This window comes from Mobula birostris, chromosome 3, assembly GCF_030028105.1.
Source record: "Mobula birostris isolate sMobBir1 chromosome 3, sMobBir1.hap1, whole genome shotgun sequence".
In the NCBI taxonomy this organism is placed as follows: domain Eukaryota; kingdom Metazoa; phylum Chordata; class Chondrichthyes; order Myliobatiformes; family Myliobatidae; genus Mobula; species Mobula birostris.
Window position 1 is genome coordinate 120,453,470 of NC_092372.1, and position 26,742 is coordinate 120,480,211.

Genomic DNA, 26,742 nt, shown 5'->3' on the forward strand with positions numbered 1-26,742 from the left:
TTCTCCCTCCCTCCTTTCTTAAAAAGTGGGATAACATTAGCCATTTGCCAATCCTCAGGAACTGATCCTGAATCTAAGGAACATTGGAAAATGATCACCAATACATCCGCAATTTCCAGAGCCACCTCCTTTAGTACCCTAAGATGCAGACCATCTGGACCTGGGGATTTGTTAGCCTTCAGTCCCACTAGTCTGCTCATCACCGTTTCCTTCCTAATGTCAATCTGTTTCAGTTCCTCTGTTACCCTATGTCCTTGGCCCATCCATACATCTGGGAGATTGCTTGTGTCTTCCCTAGTGAAGACAGATCCAAAGTACTTATTAAATTCGTCTGCCATTTCTCTGTTTCCCATAACAATTTCTCCCAATTCATTCTTCAAGGGCCCAACATTGTTCTTAACTATCTTCCTTCTCTTCACATACCTGAAAAAACTTTTGCTATCCTCCTTTATATTCCTAGCTAGCTTGCGTTCATACCTCATTTTTTCTCCCTGTATTGCCTTCTTAGTTAAGTTCTGTTGCTCCTTAAAAATTTCCCAATCATCCATCTTCCCACTCACCTTAGCTCTGTTATACTTCTATTTTAATGCTATGCTATCTCTGACTTCGTTTGTCAACCACTGTGGCACTTCCCCCCCTTTGAATCCTTCCTTCTCCGGGGGATGAACTGATTTTGCACCTTCTGCATTATTCCCAAGAATACCTGCCATTGCTGTTCCACTGTCTTTTCTGCTAGGATATCCGACCAGTCAACTTTGGCCAGCTCCTCCCTCATGGCTCCATAGTCTCCTCTGTTTAACTGCAATACTGACACTTCTGATCTGCCCTTATCCCTCTCAACTTGCAGATAAAAACTTATCATATTATGGTCACTACCTCCTAATGGCTCCTTTACTTCAAGATCACTTATCAAATCCTGTTCATTGCACAACACTAAATCCGGAATATTATAACTGAAATGTGTCATGAAATGTGTTGTTTGACTGCAGCAGTATAGTGCAAAATATAAAAATTACTCTGTTAGAAAAATAAATGAATTCTGCAAAAGATCATGGTCTGTTCAGAAATCTGATGATGGAGGGGAAGAAGCTGTTCATTAAAAATTAAAAATCAATGTTCAAATATCAAAGTATCTCTCTCTGTCTCTGGCTATCCATCCCATAGGATGATGATGGTTCCGTTCAGTCAGTTAGTGGGGTGGTACCTCAGAAAGGAACAGCGTGTGCGTGAATGGACTTTAGGTGAGTAGGGGGTTGCACAGGTCCAGACTCACCCTCTCGACATCCCCTCCCACATCCAGCAGCATGGTGGGGTCCAAGACGGCTGGGGGAAGTTCTGTTGCAGTGAGTGGCCAGACAATGCAAGGGATGTCCTTTCCGCATGCCACGGCACGTGCTTGCTAGATGGCCGTTGACCCTACGAGAGGGTTCTTCCGTCCTTTGACAGGTCTTCTTTTTCGTCCTGCAGGGTGTCTAGCCACCCTCCTCATCAGGCAAGCCTGGTGGGAGAGCCAGTTTAGTCGCCAACCACCCAACCATGCGGCAGGTAGTACTGGGTTACATGGTACCAGCAGCAGTCAGACGAGTGCAAAGTATATACTGTCTGCCACTATATATGACCCTGAGACCCATTTTCTTAAGGCATACTCAGTAAGTGCAAGAAACACAATAGAATCAATGACAGACAGGACAGACAAACAACCAATGTGCAGAGGAAAACAAACCTTTGTGCAAATGCAAACAAGCCAAATAAGCAATAAAGATTGAGAGCGTGAGATGTAGAGTTCTTGAAAGTGAATCCACAGGTTGTGGGAACAGTTCAGTGATGGGCTAAGTGAAGTTAAATGATATTATCCCCACTGGTTGAAGAGCCTGGTGGTTGAGGGGTAATATCTGTGCTGAATCTGGTGATGTGGGACCTGATGCTCTTGTACCTTCTTTCTGATGGCGGTAGTGAGAAGAGATCCTGGCCTGGATGGTGGGGCTCCTTGATGATGGATGCTGCTTTCCTGTGAAAGCACCTCGTGTTGATGTGGTCAATGGTTTGGTCACTTTACCCACGCCGGGCTGGACTGTAGGATTTTCTATTGAAGGGCATTGGTGTTTCCGTACCAGGCTGTGATGCAGCCGGTCAATATACTCTCCAGCACACATCTATACTATTTTGTCAAAGTTTTAGATGTCATGTTGAATCTTTGCAAACTTCTGAGGAAATAGAGGCGCTGGTGTGCTTTCTTCGTAATTGCACTTACATGATCCTCTGAAATGATAACACCGAGGAACTGAAAGTTGCTGACCCTCTCTAGTCTCCTGTATCTCCTCCCAATGGTAGCAATGAGAAGGAGGCATGACTCAGTTGGAGAGGGTCCTTGGAGGAGACAGCTAGTTTAGGGAAGTGAAATGAAAGGGTCATGAAAGACCTAGCAGGTGATGGATGGACACTGGTGAGAAGAGGTGACAGGCAGCTGGAGCAGCACAGACTGGGAGACGATCCGTGGTGGCAACAAAGGGCTGCGTATGACGGGATCTGAATGAAGAGTGGAGCTTGGAATCAAGGATGATCACCTGGGTTGACAACAATGGCAGAGTGAAGGACATGTCCTTATGTTGGAGATAACAATGGAGTAGCTTGAAAATATAAGGGGGAGTATTGTTTCCAAGTACAGTGCTCCTATTACATGTTACCTTAATTGATTTCTCTGCACTTGCCCCTCCACCCAGACTGGGTAGAAGGAGAGCTGGGGCAGACCGTTTCTGAGTGTGTGGGTAGATGGGAGTGTGTGACAGCCTGTCTCCGATGGTGAGGTGACCTGCCAGTGTGGGAGACTGTGAGTTTCTCTCCGAGCTCCCTAAGTGACATGCTGAAAGTGTTCTGGCAAGTGTCACACCACGCAGTTGTTTTTGACACCACTTCCTGTCAGCCTCCAGGGACGATGACGTATGGAGACTTCTGATTCCCCTTGCCGTACAACGCCTCCTTTTTGAAGTGAAACCATTGTCCTGATTCCAAGGTCAAAGGTGGACAAATGGTCCCTCCGCCCTTTCTCTCTGTCATAATCCTGTTCCTCTCATCTAGAAACCTTGACCATTGTAAGTGTGCAGTCCTAATGCACAGTGTACCTGCATCAACTACGCAGCCCCTTTTACAGAGCAGATAAAAACATCACTGTTTCTCCATAACTATGAAACGATTACCTTGTCTTTGGGATGCCTGGCCAGTGAATGTTAGAAGCATTCCAACTGATAACTTCATATTTTCCTTTATCCTTAACCTTAACAGCTTATATTTCAAAGAACCACCACAGGCAGAGCATTGGAATGAAACTATTGTATTTCCTTTCTGAGCAATTCCATGCAACTGTCAGTTGTTAACCCTTGAAAAGCTTTTCCCAGCATTTAAAAATAGGCTAAAAGCCTAACACAGGCAAAACGAAGCAGTTTTGTCAAGTCATCACCCCTACATTCCATCCCCAATTTATTGACATTTTGGGTCGAAAAAATTCATCAGGATTATGGAACATTGACAGTTCTTTTCTTCCCACTGATGCTGCTTGACTTGTTGAGTTCTTCCAACAGATTGTTGCAATAAATGAATTTATTTCCTCAAGGATCATTAACACATCAAACACGGGCTTAGTCTCATTCTTTGACCTATGGATGATATTTGAGATCGCCCCAGTGAATTGATTGTAAACACACAGCTACATTTCTTTTGTCATTTGCTATGACTTGACCCACTTCCAGAAAAGAAAAATGCACTTATGATTCAACATTGGCAGAACAGTAATTCCAGCCACACTTACAATATAGCACATGGAAAGGTCTCCTTAAACCGACCATATACAGTATATTCCAGATTAAACTAATCCTATCTGCCTGCACTTATCCTGCGTTTCTGCATTCCCTGCCTGTTCACATGTCTGTCTAAACACTTTCTAAGCTTTGCTATCATATCTGCTTTCACCACCTCCCCTAGCGGTGTGTTCCAGGCAGCTGCTGCCCTCTGTGGAAAAACCTTGCCTCTTAAGTCTCCTTTAAACTTTCCACCTCTCACCTTCAACTACAGCCCTCTAGTATTTGACATTTCCCTCCTGGGAAAAAGTCTCGATCTACTTTATCTATGCCTCACATCATTTTATATACTTCTATTGGGATGCTCTCGGCTTCAGACATTTGAGAGAAAATAATCTAAGTCGACCCAACCTCTCCTTATAACTAGTGTTCTTCAATCCAGGTAGCATCCTAGTGAACTTCTGCAGCTGCTCCAAAGATTGCCTTATATCCTTTCCACGGTGTGCTGAGCAGAACTGTACACAATACTCAACGAGAACTGCTACACCACTTCCAAGTTGATCAACTCAGTTCCCTGACTGATGACAGGCAGGCTTCTTCACACACACATCAAAGTTGCTGGTGAACGCAGCAGGCCAAGCAGCATCTGTAGGAAGAGGTGCAGTCGACGTCCTGACGAAGGGTCTCGGCCTGAAACATCGACTGCACCTCTTCCTACAGATGCTGCTTGGCCTGCTGCGTTCACCAGCAACTTTGATGTGTGTTGCTTGAATTTCCAGCATCTGCAGAATTCCTGTTGTTTAGGCTTCTTCACATGCCTTCTTTGTGACTTCATCCACTTCTGTTGCCAGCAACAGTCCGATGGATGCTGCCGCCCACTGTACTTGGGCCAATAAAATGCAGCAGCTAACCCTTAATGGTGAGTTGTCCTTCTCTTCATTGGCACACTTCATTCTATTCCAACCTCCTCCTTTTCCATTCCTCATTTTGTCATTAAAAAGTACTTTGGAAAGAGGCAAGTTCTGGTGCAGGCACAAATCTATGTTTCTCTAGTCTTTATCAAACCAACTGTTTAGGTACAGGGCAGGAGTATTGGATCAGTCTGACTTCAATTACCTAGAGCTGGTGCAGGCTGACAGGCCAAATATCAGTGCTATTCTGTATTCTCTATCCTCCAACTGAGACTAGAAACCCTTATTCTTTGCTTCTGGCAAAAAAAAACATACCTCCTTTGAAACATGTACTTCCCTCATACTGAGTCCATGTCACATGTTGTTCTAGAATTGTGTTTGATCGGATGTTAAACGAAGTTCCCCTTTCTGTCTATTACCAAGACCACTTCAGCCTGCGTCCAAAACATTGTCCATCTTCTCTGACTTTGTTCCCACTGATACCAGATCGGTACGTGGTGTGTTTGTCCTCACCTGGACCACCAGCAGTCACCTCAAGGACTCATGTCTTTCACCTAAAAGCAGACCAAATCATCATTCCCAAATGCAGATTGGTAACTCAGCAGTATAGTTTTACTCCATATTCCAAGGAATCCTAAATTCCCTTTCACATTCTCAGGTTTCTACATCCCTTTCCCCCTTTCTCTGCTCTTGTCTCTGCCTGGAGTCTGTATCTCCTGTTTCTCTCCTGTTGCAACACACACAAAATGCTGGAGGAACTCAGCAGGCCAGGCAGCATCCATGGAAATGGACGAATAGTTGACGTTTTGGGCTGAGACCCTTCATCAGGACTGGAAAGGCAGGAGGAAGATGCCAGAATTAAAGGGGGGAGGAGAGGGGAAGGAGGACAAGCTAGGTGACGGGTGGACCCAGGTGGGCGGTGGAAATGAACGAATAGTTGAAGTTTCAGACTGAGACCCTTCTTCAGCACCTGAAGAATCCTCCAGCATTTTGTGTGTGTGGCTCCAAAGCTTCTCTGCTTTTATTCCGCTTCTTTCCAGACCTCTCAATTTTGTCCCATTCTCCCTTCACCTCGCTGCCCCTCCAACCCCAGCTTCCCATCACTTATCTTCACCCAACTCCCACTTCTGGTTCCATCCGCCCACTACACAGTTCACCCACAAGCCCCCGCTCTCCTACCCAGCTCCCCCTCCCCTTCTCCGATTCTAGTTCCATCCACCACTCGTCTCCACAAGTAGATCCCATTGTCCACCACCTTTACTGATCAGACTCCACCATTCGAACAGTCCTTTGTGTTTTTGCTTCCCCCCTACCTGCCTCTACCCTACAGTCTCACAACCACCAGCTCGCTCCATCTGCCTCGATTGTTCTTGTCTGAATGGTGGCCAATTAGGAAAAGGGGAGGTGCAACGAGACCTGGGTGTCATTATACACCAGTCATTGAAAGTGGGCATGCAGGTACAGCAGGCGGTGAAAAAGGCGAATGGTATGCTGGCACTTATAGCAAGAGGATTCGAGTACAGGAGCAGGGAGGTACTACTGCAGTTGTACAAGGCCTTAGTGAGACCGCACCTGGAGTATTGTGTGCAGTTTTGGTCCCCTAATCTGAGGAAAGACATCCTTGCCATAGAGAGAGTGCAAAGAAGATTCACCAGATTGATTCCTGGGATGGCAGGACTTTCATATGATGAAAGACTGGATGAACTACGCTTATACTCGTTGGAATTTAGAAGATTGAGGGGGGATCTGATTGAGACGTATAAAATCCTAAAGGGATTGGGCAGGCTAGATGCAGGAAGATTGTTCCCGATGTTGGGGAAGTCCAGAACGAGGGGTCACAGTTTGAGGATAAAGGCGAAGCCTTTTAGGACCGAGATTAGGAAAAACTTCTTCACACAGAGAGTGGTGAATCTGTGGAATTCTCTGCCACAGGAAACAGTTGAGGCCAGTTCATTGGCTATATTTAAGAGGGTGTTAGATATGGCTCTTGTGGCTAAAGGGATCAGGGTGTATGGGGGGAGGGAAGGCTGGTACAGGGTTCTGAGTTGAATGATCAGCCATGATCATACTGAATGGCGGTGCAGGCTCGAAGGGCCGAATGGCCTACTCCTGCACCTATTTTCTATGTTTCTATGTCTACTTCCATTTCCACCGTCCCCCAACACACCGTGTTCCTCTCCCTTTCCTGGTGCAAATTCCCTGTCATCTGTACCCTTCCGCAATCCAGCATTAACCTGGGGTCCCTGTCCCATCACTCGCCTTCCCCTCTTTATATTGGCCGTCTCCTCTCTCCGCTCTCAATTCTAGTCACAGGGTTCCTGTCCCATCGACACTTCACAGGGTGGTGTATCAGCCGCCAGCAGCAGTGGTTCGATGGTAACGGAAGTGTGGACAGGTGCATGGATGAAAGGGGTATGGAGGGATATGGTACCGATACAAGTAGATAGGACGAGACAGCAGATCAGGTCAACGTGGACTAGACAGGCCAAAGAGCCTCACTGTTCTGCAAGACTTGGTAACTCCTTTCCCCGCGCGGCCTGCTGAGTTCCCGGTGTTTGGCGTTCCGGATCCAGCATCTACAGTCTCTTGCGTTCACTTGCCCCTTTCTGCCTCTGTCTTCCACTTCCAACCTTCTTGCTCTCCTGCTTGACTCCATCTGCCTTCACCTCTCAACTTAATTCAGGACGGACACAGGTCCGGTCCATGCTGACCACAGTGCCCGCCCAAATTAGTCCCATTTGCCCACGTGTGGCCCGAATCCCTCCAAATCTGCCTTCCCTATTCAAATATTCCTGTCGTCAGTAGGCCAATCTTCTGCAGGACCTATCTCACCCCTCGACCTATCTTCAATCCTCTCCACTCTCATTCTTGATGCAGGACTTTCTCGCAGACCGTCGACATTCCCTCCCCTACTATGTTGCCCCAGCAGTTGTTATCCCGAGATTACCCCATTCTCTCATTGTCTATATGAACGCCCAGTTAGCCAGCACTTAGCTAACCGTGGGTTCTGCCTCATTCACCGTCCCCTTGCCCAGCGCCTGCTGCACGGATCGCCCTCCTCGGGGATTCGTAACCTTTAAAGCTCGTCCCCCTGACTGCGTCACACACCGATCGTCCAATTAGAAACCCCGCCTTCTCAGAGCTATCGCTTCGAACTCAGCAGCTGTAGCAGGAATAGGCCGCTTTCGTTCGCGCTAGGAATACTGGGACGGCGTCTGTTCCATATCTTTCGGAGCGCAGAGAAAGGCAGGTGAGAACAGAACAGGAGGATTGTGAGGGAAACAGAACATCCACGAAGAGAAGCCAGAGAAAACAGGAAAGAAAGAGCTCTGGAAGCATCAAGCGAGCGATTTGACCTACGGGGGTGACTGGGTGAAGCGGTGCTGCTAGGAGATTTAACGTTAATATTCGTTCTTGCACGTCTATTCAGAGCGACCCGCGACTTTAAAGTTACGGTGTATTGAAGGAAAGTTGAGGGCGTCAACGGGCAAGCGAGAGTGAAGAGAGAAAAGGAACCAACATCTTATGGTCGAGGAAGGTCAAAAGTCGACCGTGGCTTTCCGCTGTGAAATGACCACTGGTCAGGGGCGCAAATCGCCGGCGAAAGAAGGCGAGATTACAGAACTGGAGCCGGGGGTAGAGGATCTGACACCCAACCGAGACAGAGGGGTGCTGAAGGTAATGTGCACTGCACTTCAGTTTGTCCTCGAACAGACGCACATACACAGATTTGGACAGTTAGTAAATGTTTGACCCCCAGTTAAATGATAACATTGAATAATCAGATCGAGCTCACCCTTCACCCACAAGATACATACTGTTCTCGTAATAAAACATAGATTTGTGAAGACTTTCTTTCATTCGCCCGAGAAGTTTCCATGAAAGTGGCTCTGATATTTCTCCCCAAAATGTTTATACTGTTTGGTATTTTGCGCGCTTCGGTACACTGGGAAAGCACTTTTGCAGAATTCCCTGTACTTGACTGGTCATATATTTACGCTGTATATAATTTACATGTTAATTTACAGGAGTCTTCATGTCAAAAATGCGGATAAAATGGAATTTTCGCAACGCGTTTGAAATTATAATTTTCAGATGAATTGATAGGCGTCCCTGTTTAGTTCTGTGTGGCTCACGCACACGCGAAAATCTCGTCACTAATCATCGCCGCGAACTTTCATCGTGTTGTTTTTTTTCACTCTTTGGCGCGTAAACACGTGCACGGCTGTCGCCCGCTACCACCGGTGTTTGGAACCATCTCCAGATCGTTGTCGTTCATTTTCTGGCGAGCCCGCTTCCCAGCCGCAGTGGCTGTTCTCTGCTCGACTTCAGAAGAGACCGCACCATAGGTCAGGTCTCCTCAGTAAGCGGCCCCTCTTCAAACGCACCACAACGACTTACAGTTTCGTTTAAGGGTGCTTGACAATTGCCCTTACGTCTGAACCTCACAGAGACACCTGGGCACCCATTCTGACTTATTCCCGGATTTGCTTCTAACACTTTTAGGAGGCGACAATGATTTAAAATCAGGAAAGCATATGACGCCCGCAGATTTTTCAGCGTTAAGCCATCATTCCCTGTCGGGATCAGGTTCAGACTCGGCTCCACCTGCCTCACTCGTACAGTCCTCCTTCAAGTCATTTTAATCAGTTTGAACTTCTAGCGGGTTGCCCGCAGGCACGGCGAATTGTTCGAGTCAACCCACAGGGCCAGAGATTCCGGCAAGGGTGTGATTGCCGACGTTCCCAGAACAGGGCGGGGGTCAGTCAATCCAGTAGGCAACAATTTACTGGAGTAGTGGTGTTATTCCTGAAGGATTCTCCGTGGCCGGGGTCGTCAGCTGACCGCGTGGTAGCTCACTGCAGCGGCTCCTGCTTTGGTTATGTGACATTCTTGTAACCGGATCACATTCATTGCCGTCCACAGACAGGTTAATGATAGGGACGATGGCATGAGAAGGCTGGGCACCTCGGATTAGGTGATGTTCAGCTTGTTGTTTTGCATACAGTGCCGGACATAAGATTACTGTAAAGGAAAGACATTCTTGCCATAGAGGGTGTACAAAGAAGGTTCACCAGATTGATTCCTGGGATGGCAGGACTTTCATATGATGAAAGACTGGATCAACTAGGTTTATACTCGTTGGAATTTAGAAGATTGAGGGGGGATCTGATTGAAACGTATAAAATACTAAAGGGATTGGACAGGCTAGATGCAGGAAGATTGTTCCCGATGTTGGGGAAGTCCAGAACGAGGGGTCACAGTTTGAGAATAAAGGGGAAGCCTTTTAGGACCGAGATTAAGAAAAACTTCTTCACACAGAGAGTGGTGAATCTGTGGAATTCTCTGCCACAGGAAACAGTTGAGGCCAGTTCATTGGCTATATTTAAGAGGGAGTTAGATATGGCCCTTTTTGCTAAAGGGATCAGGGGGTATGGAGGGAAGGCTGGTACAGGGTTCTGAGTTGGATGATCAGCCATGATCATACTGAATGGCGGTGCAGGCTCGGAGGGCCGAATGGCCTACTCCTGCACCTATTTTCTATGTGTGGTGGTGGTGCTCATGGGCCATTCAAAAATCTGCTGGTAGAGGGCGAGAAGCTGTTGCTAAGCCTTTGAGTGTTGTTCTTCAGGCTCCTGTACCTTCTCCCTGATGGTAGTAGCCAGCAAAGAGCATGATCCAGGCGATAAGGGTGATTGGTGATGGATGCCGTACAATGTCCACAATGTTTGTCCCTGTGATGGAGCTGGGAGCTGGCTGGATCTATAATCTTCTGCGCTCAGCCTCTTGCGATCCTGCGCAGTGGATACGCCGCACTGGGCTGTGAAGCAACCAGTCAAATACTCTCTGCCATATCAACATCTATAGGAATTTGCAAGGGCCTTTGGTGAAGTATCAAATCTCCTCCATCTCCTAATGAAGTAAAGCTCCTGGCAAGCCTTTTTCGCATTGTATCCATGATGCTGCCACCCAGGGGCCTAGAGCTGCTCACCCTTTCTGCAGCCGACCCCCTCCATGAGGACTGGCGTGTGTCCTTGTTTGGGATAATACTGGTACTGTGACAGAAAACAGATTGGAACCAGGGCAGGCCAATTAAATCTGTTCAATATGGCATCTGGCTTGTGAGGTACTGTATGTGTTTGTCCATGCAGGGTTGCGTGCCCCAACCAGGTGGAGACTTTGGTTCCCAGCTTCTAAGTTGGGCTGTCCCTTAGGATGTCATTCAAACTTAATGCTTGACCTTTTCATCTGGGCCAACAGCTGAAAGAAGTTTCCCTTACAGTGTGTCACAGCCTTGTCTAATTGAGGATGTCCCAAAGCACATTACGTGCCATACAAGATTGCAGTCACTCATCATAAGGATCAGAATCTTTCTATGGTCAGATTTCCAAATGGTCCATGAACCCTAACTCATTATTCCTTTTCTAATGCACTATTTACTTATTCTGTGATTTATAGTAATTTTATGTCTTGGTTCTGCACTGCTGCTCCAAGACAACAAATTTCATGTCAGATTTTAAACCTGATTCTGATTCATAGGGGATTGTCCCCTAGCTCCCTATTGACACACTGTTGGGTCCTCCATCAAATCATCATCATTCATTATGTGCGGTGTTGTATGACATCATCATCTTGTGCCATGTTATATGACATCATCATTATGTGCCATGTTGTATGACGTGGGTGATCATGGTCTTTCCATAACCATGATTATTCTTGGTAAATTTCTCTACAGAAGTGGTTTGTCATTACCTTCTTCTGGGCAGTGTCTTTACAAGATGGGTGACTCCAGCCATTTACAATACTCTTCAGAGATCGTCTGTCCGGCATCAATGGTCACATAACCTGGACTTGTTATATGAGCTGCTCATACGACCATCCACCACCCACTTCCATAACTTCACATGACCCTGATCGGTGGGGCTAAGCAGGTGCCATGCCTTGGCCAAGGGTGGCCTGCGGGCTAGCAGAGGGAAGGAATGCTTACGACTTCTTTGGTAAAGATGTATCTCCAGCCTGCCACTCCATGTAATACCTTGTTCAAAATGTACATAGATCTGAAAGTGCAGCAGACCCCATTATTACCCCTGAAATATTAGTTTGTACTTGCATCTATGTAGTGGAACAAGATAAGCAGGTTTGGAGATGGGAGTGCTACCAAAGGAGACAATGAATGTTTCAGAACAGTGATGTGATTTCACAACAAGCAGCTGCAATACTTGCAGTACAAGTATGTGTGTCTATGCTGACAGAGAAATAATTTCCTGTTGGCAGTTTAATTTCAGGATATGCTTTGTTTCTATTGTACATTTCAAATTGAATAGGTGGTTACCAACATTTGTGGCAAGAAAAAAAACTTGTGGAGGAACTCAGCAGGTCAGTCAGCATCTATGGAGGGGAGTGGAGAGTGGATGAAGTGTCTTAAAGCTGCTGACCCTCTGGCTTCCTCCAGTGTTTTAAACATTTTTTTGCTGCAGATTCCATTCTGGTGTCTGAAATATCTTGACCCTTCTACTGATTTGTGGGTTGTTTGGAAATTGCCTTAGAGTTCTAAAACATAGGGAGGGCCCTTCAGCCCATTGCATCATGCTGACCCATCAGTCACCGAGTACACTAACTGCATTTCGTTCTCCTACATTCCCCTCAACTACCCCCCCCATCCCCCATTCAGATTCTATGATTCACCTACACATTTGGGGGGAGGGGTGCGAGACAACTTTGTGGCCAATTAACGCACTGAATGGCACACCTTTGTAATGCATATGGAAATTAGGACACCTGGGGTAATTCTATGGAGAGTGCACAAACTCCATAACTTCAACTCCAGATTTAAACTGGATCTGTGGGATAGCAACTCTCTACCTGCATTAACTTCTTTCTGCCCTCTTTCCACCAGATTTCTTGACTTCCAGTAAGATTAAAAGCCCTCCAGAGTTGCCCATGACCTCAATCATTAAAGCAACTTTGTATCTAGTTTCCAAAACACTTTGAATCCCATGTGGTCTAACTTTTCAAACAGCCTATCATACAGTCCCTTGTCAAAAGCCTTGCTAAATTCCACGTATACCACATCTCTGCCACCGTCTTTAGTAATTTTGTTCGTAAACTCCTCAAAAAACTCAGATTTGTGAGGCAGGATTTCCCATGCACAAAACTATACTTGTTAGCCCTAATCAATCCCTGCCTTTCTATGTGATCATAGCACCATGTCCAGAAGGCTTTAAACTACTGAGACAGAAGATGAGGTGAATTCCACATGCCTCATTGGTACAGTGTAGGAGTACAAGGACAGAGGAGACAGGCAGACATAAAAAAAATTAAAATTACGCAGGTCTACCCCATCAGTTCGTGGAGAAACTGAAGGAGCTGGACATGGTATGGACCAGGTTGCTGACAGCGTCGGAGAGGCGCTGGTGCGTGAAGGAGGTGTGCAGTCTAACAGTGAGTGATCATCTTAGTCACTTCTCTTGTGACCACAAGATCCTGCTGGACATTGTTGGTGTGGGATGCTGCAAGTCCAATTCAGTAATTTGTTGGTGAATTGTTGGGGAGCTGTGTGGCCTTGTTGTAGCAAGGACTAGACCTCAAGCCACAGTGTTGCCTGTTTGCAACTGCCCAGAGGAAGGTGTTGGAGTGGGGTGCTCTACTGAAGTGCTGGAGGTGGTGTGGCATGGTGTCCATGCTGGAATAAGTGCTGCCCCCAGTATTCACTCAACAGAAGACAAGGCATATTGTGTTCGACTGCAGACTGCTGCAGCATTCGTGGCCTCAGGGACTTGGACTATATTTTTTTGTGTGACTGTAATCCTATATGTGCAGTATGAGCCTTGTGCTGCTTGTGGCTGTTGACACTGTGTTTTCCACCCTGACCCCAGAGTAACGCTGGTTCAGTTGGCTGCATTCACGGGTGTTCATGACAATTAAAGTTGATCTTGAACTTGAGTTTAATTTGGAGTAAAATTTTGAACTAATTTGAACACAAGGTCAACAGGTTATTTTTGTGTTAGTTATCTAAAAGTAAGTGGAATAGTCACATTAAGTGCACAATTGACACAAGAATTAATGTTATTTAATGATTCTAATGTTGGTGATAAAAATCAAATGGGCACCACTTGGAAAATTCATCATCTGTTTGTGTTCACAGCTTTAACAATAAAGGAGCGTTGATATGTTGAAATCAGCTATGTATGGCAAGTTATAGTGAAAGGGAAATGTTCTAGAAAAACACAGTAGGGTAAAAGAACACGGAAGTGAAGAAATCAAAAGCTGTTATTTGTCAAGTGAACAGCAACCCAAATAAATTAGATTTCTCTCCATCTCTGACTAGTTTGGCGTGATCGCCATCTTGTCATGCTCCTCTTTCGGATTTTTCTCCTTTGCAAACTTGCAAGTAAAGGACCATTAATCAGAGCATAGAACGCAGAACTCTACAGCACAGGAACTGGCCCCTCAAAACTAATTGTCTTTCCTGAGCGTGATGTCAAGTCTACGTGCCTCTTCAATATTGTTTGCATCTGCTGCAATTGCTTCTCTTGCAGCAATAGCTCCTCCCTATCTTCAGTGGAAAATTTTGGAAAGTTTATGTAAAATGATTATTTTAAATACAAACAAATCCAGGAACAGAAGGTACAAGAAGTGCATGCAGACCTTTGAGCTTGTTCTACTCTGCAATTAGGTCATGGTTAATTCAAGGTTTGAATCTATTACCCATCTGAGAACCATGTTTCTTGACGCCTTTATCAAATATTGAAAATGTTTTCAAGCAGACAATTTTGGAGATTAGTACACCACATCCTTACTGTTCTTTGTGCGGAACTGTTTCTGTTCGCAATCCTGAATACCTGTAAGCTATTTTGTCTTTGATAAAATGCTACTTAATAGCTTTAAAGAGTAAAAATTGTATAAAGTAGTTTGGATTAAAGCAGAATAAAGGGAAGGTATGAAATTGGCTGTGAAACAGCTAGGAATTTTAATGTGTAGGCATGGGAACCACTTCTTTGGATCATTAGTTTTTACATTTTCGATTAATGGTCTTTGTTACTTATGGTTTCAAAGCAGGCCATTCAAAAGATGGCACGTCTCAGAATTCTCATAATTCCAGTTCCCCTATTTATTTCCCAGTACCATATTACGACACCATTTTGTACCATTTTGCCTGTCACAGTTGCCAATGAGATATTGAAATGCATAGAAGGAGAGTGAGTTTAAAAGAAGTGAGCAGCGTTAGTCAGTGCAATTTGTACACCGCAGTTCCCGAGGAGACATTGGATTGCTAGAGGGGGATGGGGAGTTTAAAAGAAGGTTGTAAAGGTTTCAAAGGTACATTTAATGTCGGAGAAATGTATTCAATATACGTACATTCTGAAAGGCTTTTTCTTCACAACCATCCACGAGAACAGATGAGTGCCCCAAAGAATGAACGACAGTTAAATATTAGAACCCCAAATCCCCCTCAGCTCCCCTCCCTCCCACGCATAAGCAACAATTCCCCCTCCCCCCACCAGCAAAATAAAATAAAAACATCGATACCCATTACCGAGGGCTCAAGTGCACAGCAAAGACACAGACCTGCAGTACTCCAAAGACTACATGTTCACCAAGTATTTGACATACCACAGGCTCTCTCTCTCCCTCATAAGAGAGAAAGATGTGTCTCCATTTCACAGTGAGAGGGGAAACGTAACAAACAACTCTCTGGTTTACGATGTTAAAAGTCCATTGCATCGCTTTTTCCGAGCTCTGTCCCCAAAGATCTCAGGTCTCTGGGCACACAGCCAAAGATCTTCTGACTCCCACAACACACCGGTCTGTCGGGACGCTGACTTTCGATCCGCCCTTCTCCAGAGCCCCGAGACCTTAGGCCTCCAAAAGCTAGCCAAGCTCTTAGACCGCGCCCTTGGCATGTCAGATAGCAGCCAGTTGTGACACCCCAACAGCGGGTCCCTTTCCCGCAAAGAACTGAAGTCAGCATGTAACTCCAGGTCAGGGTCTTCAAAAGAACCCTGAGAGGGAAAGATAGAGATATTAGAGATGGGAATAGAGCTGCTTCCAAAGATGCAAACAGAGGAGTCACTGTTTAGTGCCATCTGAAGTAGCAGGGGTAGCAGCTGACACATTTTGCACACCGCAGTTCCCAATGAGACATTCGATTGCACATAATTAGTCATTTGGCAAGCTCTAATAAGTGGGCTTTGAGTGGCCATTGTGGGAGCGGTCACTGTGTGAGTGGGCCAGTATTAGCGTGGGGAGTCGAGGCTTTGATTCATTGAGGCTTCGGCAAGGAAAGGAATAGGCAATAAGTAGATTTTTCTTTCTTTCTTTCTTATTGCACACTTAGAGCAGTGGGGATGCCAGACAGGATAGTGGAATGTTCCTCTTGCAGATGTGGGAAAACAGGGTGTCCCTGGTGACCGCACCTGCAAGAAGTGCATCTATCTGCAGCTTCTAACAGACTGTGGTAACGAGTTAGAGCTGGAAATGGATGAACACTGGATCATTCAGGAGCCTGAGGGGTAGACAGAGCATGCAAGGAGGTAGTTACACCCAAGGTGCAGGGCACAGATAATTGGGTGACCATTAGTAGGGGAAAAAGGGATAGCCTGCCAGTGCAGAATACCCCTGTGGCTGTTCCCCTCAACAACTGTGCTACCACTTTGGATACTGTTGGGGGGGAAATGACCTAGAAGAGGAAATCCATAGCAGTCCGGTCTCTGGCACTGAGTCTAACTCCGTGGCTCAGAAGGGAAGAGGGGAGAGGAGGAAAAGTTTGGAGGATGAGAGCGAGGTTCCTGAATGGTATGTTACCTCCTGAGTGCCAGGGTCAGGGACATCTTGGACAGGATCCACAGCATTCTTAATTGGGAGGGTGAGCAGTCAAAGGTCATAGCCCACGTATGTACAACTGGCAGTAGGAGTGACGAGGTCCTACAAAGTGAGTTCAGGGAGTTGGGTGCTAAAGCACAGGACCTCTCGGGTTGTGATCTCATGACTGCTACCTGTGCCATGTGCAAGTGAGCCCTCAAATAGGAAGATCATACAGTTCAACACATGGCTAGGGAGTTGGTGCAGTTGGGAGGGCTTCTGGCTTTTCAATCGTTGGGCTCTCTTCCAGGGAATGTGGAATGTGTACAGAAGAGATATTTGCATCTGAATTGGAGGGGGACTGTTATTTGAGTGGGAAGGTCCGCTTATGCTGCATGGGTTGTTTAAACAGGAGTTGCAGAGGGATAGGAACAAGAGTGCCAGAACAGATAGTGGAGAGGTTGTGGAGAAAGATGTTGTTAAAACCTCAGACAATGTCTGCAATCAAAAAGTTGAGCATGGTGGGATTAATGTCCTGAGCTGCGTACATTTCAATGCAAGGAGTATAGCAGGAAAGGCAGATGAGTTCAGGGTATGGATCAAATCCTGGAATTATAACATTGTAGCTATTAGTGAGACTGGGTTGCGGGAAAGTCTGGTCTGGCAGCTCAATATTCTGGGGTTCCGTTGTTTTAGACGTGATAGAACGGGAGGGATAAATGGGGAGAGGTCCCATTACTTCTCAGGGAAATTGTCACAGCAGTGCTCAGTAGGACAGACCGGAGTGCTTGTCTAGTAAGGCTTTAAGGGTAGAACTGAGGAATAAGAAAGATATGTCCATGTTAATGAGATTATATTATAGACTACCCAACAGTCTGTGGGACTTAGAGGAGAAAATTTGTTGATAGATCACAGACTGTTGCAAGAAACATAAAGGTTGTGATAGCAGGTGATTTTAAATTTCCACATACTGACTGCAAACCCCATAGTGTAAAAGGGCTGGATAGGATAGAGTTTGACAAATGTGTTCAGAAAAGTTTTCTTGATCATTACGTAGAAGTCCCAACTAGAGAGAGTGCAATACTAGATCTCCTATTATGGAAGGAGACAGGGCAGGTGACAGAAGGTTACCTCCTGGTAGGGGAACACCATAATGTGATCATAATGCCATTAATTTCAATGTAATTTTAGATAAGGATAGGTCTGGTCCTCAGGTTGAGATTCTAAATTGGAGAAAGGCCAATTTTGATGGTATCAGAAAGGATCTGGCAAGTGTGGGTTGGGACAGATTGTTACCTGGCAAAACTGTACCTGGTAAGTGGGAGGCCTTCAAAAATGAAATTTTGGGAGTACAGAGTTTGTATGCTCCTGTCAGAATAAAAGGCAAGCATAACAATTTTATGGAACCTTGCTTTTCAAGAGATTTTGATGCCTTGGTTAGGAAACAGATGGAGGAGTATAGAAGTATACAGTAGGTATGAATTAACAAATGAGGTACTTGAGGAGAATAGGAAATGCAAGAGAACACCGCAGAGGGAAATCAGGAGAGCTAAAATGAGTCATAAAGTTGCCCTAGCAGACAAGGTGAAGGAGAATCCCAAGGGCTTCTACAGATATGTTCAGTGCAAAATGATTTCAAGGGACAAAGTTTGTCCTCTGGAAGATCAGAGTGGTGATCTATGCCTGGAGCCAAAAGAGAGGGGGAGATCTTAAATAGATTTCTTGCATCTGTATTTACTCAGGAGACAGATGTCAGCATTATTAAAGTTGACTCTGATTGAGGAATTGAGAAAGTCATTTTTATAAAGGCACAATTCTTGTACTTAAGGTACAGGAGCAGTGCGTGAAGACAAATATCTGTTTAAGGCTTAGTAACTCAATGAATGGATCTCAGCACGAGTAGCATGTCATGGAGTTGTACAGAATGGGAACAGGCCCTTCAGCCCATCTCAGAAATGCTGACCAAATTGTTTTCTTGAGGTAGTCCCATTTTCCCTAGGTTTATAGCTGCCTATTTCTGTGTATTAGAAACAATTAAATAACAAAGTTCAACAGAGGATTTCATAAATACTTAGAAAGAGTAGAAAATAAAGGATTGAAGAGAAAGAGCAAGGCGGAGGAATTAATTGGATCAATTTCAAGGTGTATGTGGACGTGCAGAGTATGTCGAATGGCTTTCTATTCATCGTAATTATGTTGTTTTAAGATTTTTCCCTTTTGACCGGGGAAAATAGATTCTCCATAGCAATGTGTCAGAGATTAGGCTGTGCTGAGTTGTAATACCCAACTGGATAGAGGAGATCCAGTTGGGTAATTCTCTACCCCAAGAGGCTGTGGATGTCCAGTGCATCTTTACGTTCACAGACAATGTCAGAATTGTATTGTACTTGCAGGGAATCAGCAAGGTACTGGTGAGGCAATGGACTTGAGTACAAGGCCAACGATGGTTCATTGAAGGGTGAAGAGAATTGAGGGGGTGATGTGGTTTTTTGTTCTTGTAATAACCTTTCATGGAGTTATTGCCCAGTGCTCACTTCAGTGGAGCATCTGCCCAGTGGAGAATACGTGTGAAGCAGTTTGCCAATGGAACATTCAATTGATAGAGGAGATCCACGGTGTAGTTGGCCACTGGTGCACTCTCAGGCTCTATTTCAAACAAAATAGGTGGCCATTTGTCCCATCAACTCAATGCTAGCCATTAGAGCATACCAGTCATTCTTACTCCCCTCATTATTTCCATTTTCTCTCACATGCCCATCATCTCCCCCCTTTGTAGCTCCTCTTAGCCCATGGCATGACTTTGGGAAGAAGGAAGAAGTTACAGAGAGAACATGTAAACTCCATGCAACCAGCATTGAGTTACTGGAGTGGTGAGGCTACCACTGGGGCATCAGCACAGAGTGGTCAGCCAGACGGACACTGGCACAGAGTGGTCAGCCAGACGGACACCAGCACAGAGTGGTCAGCCACTGGGACACTGGCACAGAGTGGTCAGCCAGACGGACACTGGCACAGAGTGGTCAGCCACTGGGACACCGGCACAGAGTGGTCAGCCACTGGGACACCAGCACAGAGTGGTCAGCCAGACGGACACTGGCACAGAGTGGTCAGCCACTGGGACACCAGCACAGAGTGGTCAGCCAGACGGACACCAGCACAGAGTGGTCAGCCACTGGGACACCAGCACAGAGTGGTCAGCCAGACGGACACCGGCACAGAGTGGTCAGCCACTGGGACACCAGCACAGAGTGGTCAGCCAGACGGACACCGGCACAGAGTGGTCAGCCACTGGGACACCAGCACAGAGTGGTCAGCCACTGGGACACCAGCACAGAGTGGTCAGCCAGACGGACACTGGCACAGAGTGGTCAGCCAGACGGACACCGGCACAGAGGATGGGCAAGGGGTATAGTCAGAGGGATAGAGGGAGAAAAAGGAGAGAGAGATTTCCCTTGCCCATCCTCTGGGTTTTCCCTCCCTCCCCCTTTTCCTTGTCCCTGGGCCTCCTGTCCCATGATCCTCTCATATCCCTTTTGCCAATCACCTGTCCAGCTCTTGGCTCCATCCCTCCCCCTCCTGTCTTCTCCTATCATTTTGGATCTCCCCCTCCCCCTCTCACTTTCAAATCTCTTACTAGCTCTTCTTTCAGTTAGTCCTGACGAAGGGAATTGGCCCGAAACGTCGACTGTTCCTCTTCCTAGAGATGCTGCCTGGCCTGCTGCGTTCACCAGCAAACTTGATGTGTGTTACTTGTTCTCCACATTCACTTTCCCTACCTGTTCAGTTGAAAGTCGTGGGAGTGGCTATATGCAATGTGGTGGCCTGTCAAAGTTATTCTTTCTAACCTTCTGGTATATAATGCGGAGATAATCGGTGCAAGAGTTCACTTGTGTTTGTTATATAGTTTAAACCCTTTTTGTATGCAATGTTTTGTTGTTAGAAGTAATTAAAGATTGTTAATGACATTAAATAGGTTTTGGAAAACCATTGTTGTTTTGCGGTTGTGACTATGGATTTCATTGGCTCCATGCCTACACTTCTTCCTTCATTTCCAGTGATGCCGATGTCACTGAATACATTAATGTTTAAAGAGACAGTAGGTAGGGCAGGGGGTTGGGAGGTTACTTGTTCTTTGGAAGGTAGAAGCTTGATAGGTAGAAAATAATCGGATTGGGATGTGCAGATACACAAATCATTCAAAGTAGCAACATACATTGCGAAGATTTATAAAGAAGGTGAGCAGAAAAGGAGATAATGATGAATCCAGAGAATATAGAACAGGAACAGGCCCTTCATCCCATGAGGTTGTGTTGAAATAAACTATTCTTTTCTGCCTTCTCCCATGTCCACATCCCTCCATTCTCTGCAATTCATCTGCCTGTCTAAGCCTTTTAAACCCCTTAATCATATTAGCCTTCATCGCCACCTCTAGCAGCACATTCCAGACACCCATGTCTATTTTCTTAACAAAGAACTTGCCCAGAACATCTTCTTTGAGCTTCACCCATCTCAAAATATTAATGCAGACCGTCTGGTATAATAGACTTTGAAACTGGAGAATGACACTGGCTGGAAACTCTATCTGTGCCTCTCACAGCTTAATAACTGGTTCTCCCCTCAGCTTCTGCTACTCCTGAGAAAGCAACCCAACTGCGTCCAATCTCTCCTTGTAGCACATGACTTCTAATCCAGGCAGTGTTCTTGTAAACCTCATCATCATCCTCTCCAAAACCTCAACAACATTCCTATAATGAGTCGACTAGAACTGATTGCAATAACCTAGATGAGGCTTCTAACCAGCGCTTTATAAAGCTGCAACATAACTTCCTGATCTTGAGCTCAATGCTCTGCCTAACAAGGCAAGCATGCCATATGCCCTCTTTGTAATCCTATCAAATTGTGCAGCCATTTCTGGAGAGATCTTAAGTAACTTGTCTTGATTAGATGACATTTGGCAACTGTGATAAATGTCATATCCATTTCACAAATTGTATATCGAGACATGGGATTGAGTGTAGAAAAGTTTTATAACAACTTAACCATAGAAAACGTGAAACTGCTGAAACAGATGATTTTTATGCATTTAATGGGGAGGATTGATGCATGTGAGAGTTTTGGAAACTGAAGGATATTAGCACAGACAGCGAAAAAAAGTTTGAATGTGTATTATGACAAATGAATACCAGTCTGGATCAGTAGGTAGATTGGAATATTACTTGATTATTTCTGTAATATTATACTTAAAACCCAGCTGAGTTGTTGTCTGCCTCCCAAATCCTGCAGTAAGCAGAATAACTTGTGGTTTCCTGTATGCACACTGCACCGTCCATTGCCTGTTCATTTTATATCTTCCAGTGAGGGCTGCTCTCTGCCTAGAGTAAAGCTGTACCCTGGCAGTGGCTATTGCCCATTACCAGTACTTGACCTGCTGAACTGGACACTTGGGGGCAAAGGTTTCCCCAGCTGCCTTGCTTGTAGAAAAATGCTTTCAAGTAGAAGATGAAGCCATTAGAATGTACTTTATTGTTGTCATATGTGGAAAAAGCCTTTTTTATTTTAGTTACTTGATCTTATTTAGAGATACAGCCCTTCCAGCTCTCTGAGCCATGTTGCCCGGCACCCCCAACAACCCTGATTTCACGCCAGCCCCATCATGGGACAGTTTACAATGACAAGTAACCTATCAGGTAAGCCTTTGTACTGTGGGGGGAAACCAGAGCACCCAGTGAAAGCTCACACTTTCCACAGGGAGGAGGTACACAGACTCCTTACAGAGGATGCCCGGATCAAACTCTGAACTCTAACACCACAAGCCGTGACAGCAATGCGCTAACTGCGATGCCACCGTGGTTTGCATGTCATCCATAAGATCATTTCACTGTAATCGAGGTAGCGCAGGGCATGGGGAACAGCATGCTGAATAAAATACAAAAGCTCAGAGAACGTGCAGTGCAGGTGAACATCGAGGTGCAAGACCGTAACGAGGTAAACAGAGGTCAATTGTGCACCTTGTTATACTGAGAGACTTTTCAATAGTCTGGTTGCAACAGGATAGAAGCTGTCTTTAGGCCTTCTGGCACACGCTTTGCCCAGTGGGCACTGGAGAAGAGAGGATGTTTAAGGTGGTTCTCATCTTTACATTGGCTGCTTTACTGAGGCAGGGAGAGCCAGAGGGGAGGGAAGGCTGGTTGCCATAATGTGCTGAGCTGTGCCCACAACTTCCTGCAGTTTTTTGGAGCCATAGAGTCATAGAAAAGTACAGCACAGAAACAGGTCCTTCGGCCCATCTAGCCCATGCTGAACCATTTAAACGACCTACTTCCATCGCCCTGTGCTGGGTCATAGCCCTCCATACCCCTATCATCCATGTACCCAACTTTGCTTAAAAATTGAAATTGAGTGGTACTGGCAGATCGTTCCACATTCTCACGACCCTCTGAGTAAAGAGGTTTCTCGTTGTGTCCCCTTAAACTTTTCAACTTTCACCCTTAACTTATGACCTCTAGTTGTAGTCCTACCTAACCTCAGTAGAAAAAATATGCTTGCATTTACCCTATCTATACACCTCATTTCTTTGTTTACTTCCAATAAATCTCCCTCAATCTTCTATGTTTCAAGGAATAAAGTCCTAACCTATTCAATCTTTCCTGATAACTCAGGTCCTCCAGACTGGGTAATGTCCTTGTAAGGTTTTCTCTGTACTCTTTCAACCTTATTGACATCTTTCCAGCAGGTAGGTGACCAAAACTGCATGCAATACTCCAAATTAGGCCTCACCAAAGTCTTATACAACTTCAACATAACATCCCATCTCTTGTACTCAATACATTGATTTATGAAGGCCTATGTGCCAAAAGCTTTCTTTATGACCCTGTCTACTTTTAGTGAATGATGGATCTGTACTCCCAGATCCCTTTGTTCTACTGGCCTACCATTCACTGGTTGGTTAGGCCTTCCCTGGTTGGTTCTACCAAAGTGCAACACCTCACACTTGACTGCATCAAATTCCATTAGCCCATTTTTCCAGTTGGTCCAGATCCCAGTGATAGTGTCCTTACTGTCCACTACACCCTCAATCTTAGTGTCATCCGCAAATTTGCTGATCCAGTTAACCACATTATCGTCCAGATCATTGATATAGATGACAAACAACAATGGACCCAGCACTGATCCCTGCAACACTCCACTAGTCACAGGCCTCCAGACAGAGAGGCAACCATCTACTACCACTCTCTGGCTTCTCCCACAAAGCCAATGTCTAATCCAATTTACAAATTCATCTTGAATGCCGAGTGGCTGAACTTTCTTGACCAACCTACCATGCGGAACCTTGTCAAATGCTTTGTTAAAATCAACATAGACAACAACCACTGCCTTGCTTTCATCAATTTTCCTGGTAACTTCCTCAAAAAACTCTATAAGATTGGTTAGACACAATCTAACATGCACAAAACCATGCTGACTATCTCTAATCAGTCCATGTCTATCTAAATACTCATATATCTGGCCCTTTGGAACACCTTTCAGGAACTTTTCCCATTACTGATGTCAGGCTCACTGGCCTATAACTTCCTGGTTTATTTTTAGAGCCTTCCTTAAACAGCGGAACAACATTGGCTATCCTCCAGTCATCCAGGATCTCACCTGTAGTTAAGGATGATTTAAATTCTTGATATAGCCCCTGCAGTTTCTGCACTTGCCTCCCACAGGGTCTGAGGGAACACCTTGTCAAGCCCTAGGGATTTATCCACCCAATTTCCCTCAGGACAGCAAACTCCTCCTCCTCTGTAGTCTGGATAGGGTCAATGAAGTTGATGCCACCTTGTCTCACTCCTATAGACTCTGTGTTCATCTCCTGAGTAAATACAGATAAAAAAAATCCATTTAAAGTCTTCCCCCATCCCTTTTGGCTCCACACATGAATTACCATTCTGATCTTCCAGAGGACCAATTTTGTCACTTGCAATCCTTTTGTTCTTGACATATCTATAGAATTGCTTAGGATTTTCCTTCACCTTGTCTGTTAAGGTAACCTCATACCTTCTTTTAGCCCTCCTGATTTCTTTCTTCAGTATCCTCTGCATTTTTGTACTCCATAAGCACCTCATTTGTTCCTACCCACCTATACCTGCTGTGCACCTCCTTTTATTTTCTTAACCAGGACCTCAATATCTCTTGTAAACCAAGATTCTCTAAACCTATTATCTGACAGGACCATACAATCTCTGTACTCTCAAAATTTCACTTTTGAACGCCTCCCACCTACCAAGTGCACATTTGTCGGAAAACAACCTGTCCCAATCCACACTTGCCATTTCATTTCTGATACCATCAAAATTGACCTTTCTGCAATTTGGAATCTCAGCCTGTGGACCAGACCTGTCTTTTTCCGTATTTACTTTGAATTTAATGGCATTATGATCACCAGATGCAAGGTGCTCCCCTGCACGAACTTCTGTCACCTGCCCTGTCTCATTTCTTAATACCAGATCCAGTATTGCACACTTTCTCATTGGGATTTCTACATACTGCTGAAAGAAATTTTCCTGAATACATTTGACAAACTCTATCTCATCTAGTCCTCTAACATTATGGGAGTCCAAGTCAATACGAGGAAATTTGAAACCTCCTATTATAACAGCCTTGTGCTTCTTGCCACAGTTTGTGATCTCCCTACAGATTTATTCCTCTAATTCCCTCAGACTGTTGGGTGGTCTGTAATATAGCCCCATCAATGTGGCCTTACCTTTCTTATTACTCAGTTCCACTGATAATACCTCACTAGATGAGCTCTCTAGTCCATTCTGAATGAGGACTGCCATGACATTTTCCCTGACTAGTAACACCATCATTCATCCTTTAATCCCTCCCACTCTGTCACGTCTGAAACAACGGGAGCCCAGAATACTGAGCTGCCAGTCCTGCCTTTCCTGCAACCATCTCACTAATGGCTACAATATCATAATTCCAGGTTTTAATCCATGTCCTGAGCTCAACTGCATTTCCTATCGTACTTCTTGCTTTGAAATATACGCAGCTCAGGACATTAATTGCATCATGCTCAACCTTTCGGTTCCTGGTTTTGTCTGATGTCTTACCAACATTCTGTCTCCACAACCTCTCCGCTACCTGTTCCCATCCTCCTGCAACTCCAGTTTAACCCCCTGCCCCCCAACCCCCTGTACAACACTAGCAAGCCTTCCCTCTAGATTATTAGATCCCTGCAGTTCGGTACAAACTGTCCCTTCTGTACAGGTGCCACCTCCCCAGAAGAAAGCCCAATGATCCAAAAATCTGTTGCCCCCCTTCCTACACCAAATCCTAAGCCACATGTTAAACTGTAGGATCTTCCTATTTCTGGTCTCACTAGCACGTGGCACGGGTAGCAGTCCTGAGATCTCAACCCTGGAGGTCCTGCCCTTTAACTTAGCACCTAATTCCCTGAACTTACTTGGCAGAACCGCATCACTCTCTTAACTATGTCATTGGTACCTGCATGGACAACGACCTCTGGTTTTCACCCTCCCGCTTAAGAATGCTGATTAAATCCGCGCCATCCAAGACCCTGGTACCCAGGAGGCACCATACCATGTGGGAATCTCATTCAGATCCACAGATCTCCTAATTAATGAATCCCCTATCACTACAGTTCACCACTTCTTCCTCTTTCCCTTCCGAGTCACAGAGTCAGACTCAGTGCCACAGACCTGGTCATGGGCAGAGAGTTGCATAACACGCCTTGATGCATCCAGAGACAAATCGTTAAGATCTGTTGAGGCTCCACAACCATCTAAGGCAGGGTTCCCAACCTGGCATCCATGGACAACTTGCTTAATGGTGTTGGTCCATGGGATAAAAATGGTTGGGAACCTCTGATCTAAGGGATAGAAGGATCCACAGTTGGAAGGGAAAGGGTTTTGGAGGGTTGGGGTTGCAGCTAATAGTAACAAAAATTCTCATTATATTGGTTGAAGCAATCAAGCTAATCCTATGGTTTTATCTTTTTATGAAGCCCTCAATAGATTTGTGAATGCATATAAACCTACATGTAAAAATCAGCGTCATTCAGCTGGCTCTTTTCTAAGTGTACTATTACGATAATGTAAAAGTTATGTCGCTAGGCAAATACCCATGACCTGGATAAAGAACCCACAGAAGAGTTTTGCAGAAAGCAATATTGAAATTTGGAATTAGTTAAAAAAAATTGGGAATAGAATAAATGCAAATGTGAATCAGAG

General features: G+C 45.3%; 1 protein-coding gene across 5 annotated transcripts in view; it reads left to right on the forward strand.

Moving 5' to 3' along the window:
• Positions 1–26,742, forward strand: part of LOC140195243 (peptidyl-prolyl cis-trans isomerase FKBP5-like) — a 474,319-nt gene that overhangs the window by 56,158 nt on the left and 391,419 nt on the right. The window contains exons 1-2 of one of the 5 annotated variants that reach the window (XM_072253270.1): positions 7,858–7,952; positions 8,133–8,380. The exons of 1 other annotated variant lie outside the window; for it this stretch is intronic. In XM_072253270.1, the coding sequence (XP_072109371.1) occupies positions 8,228–8,380 (153 nt within the window). In that variant the 5' untranslated portion in view covers positions 7,858–7,952; positions 8,133–8,227. Of the gene's footprint in view, positions 1–7,855; positions 8,381–26,742 lie in introns of those variants that run through there. 3 more of the 5 variants (XM_072253274.1, XM_072253272.1, XM_072253269.1) reach the window with 3 other exon arrangements.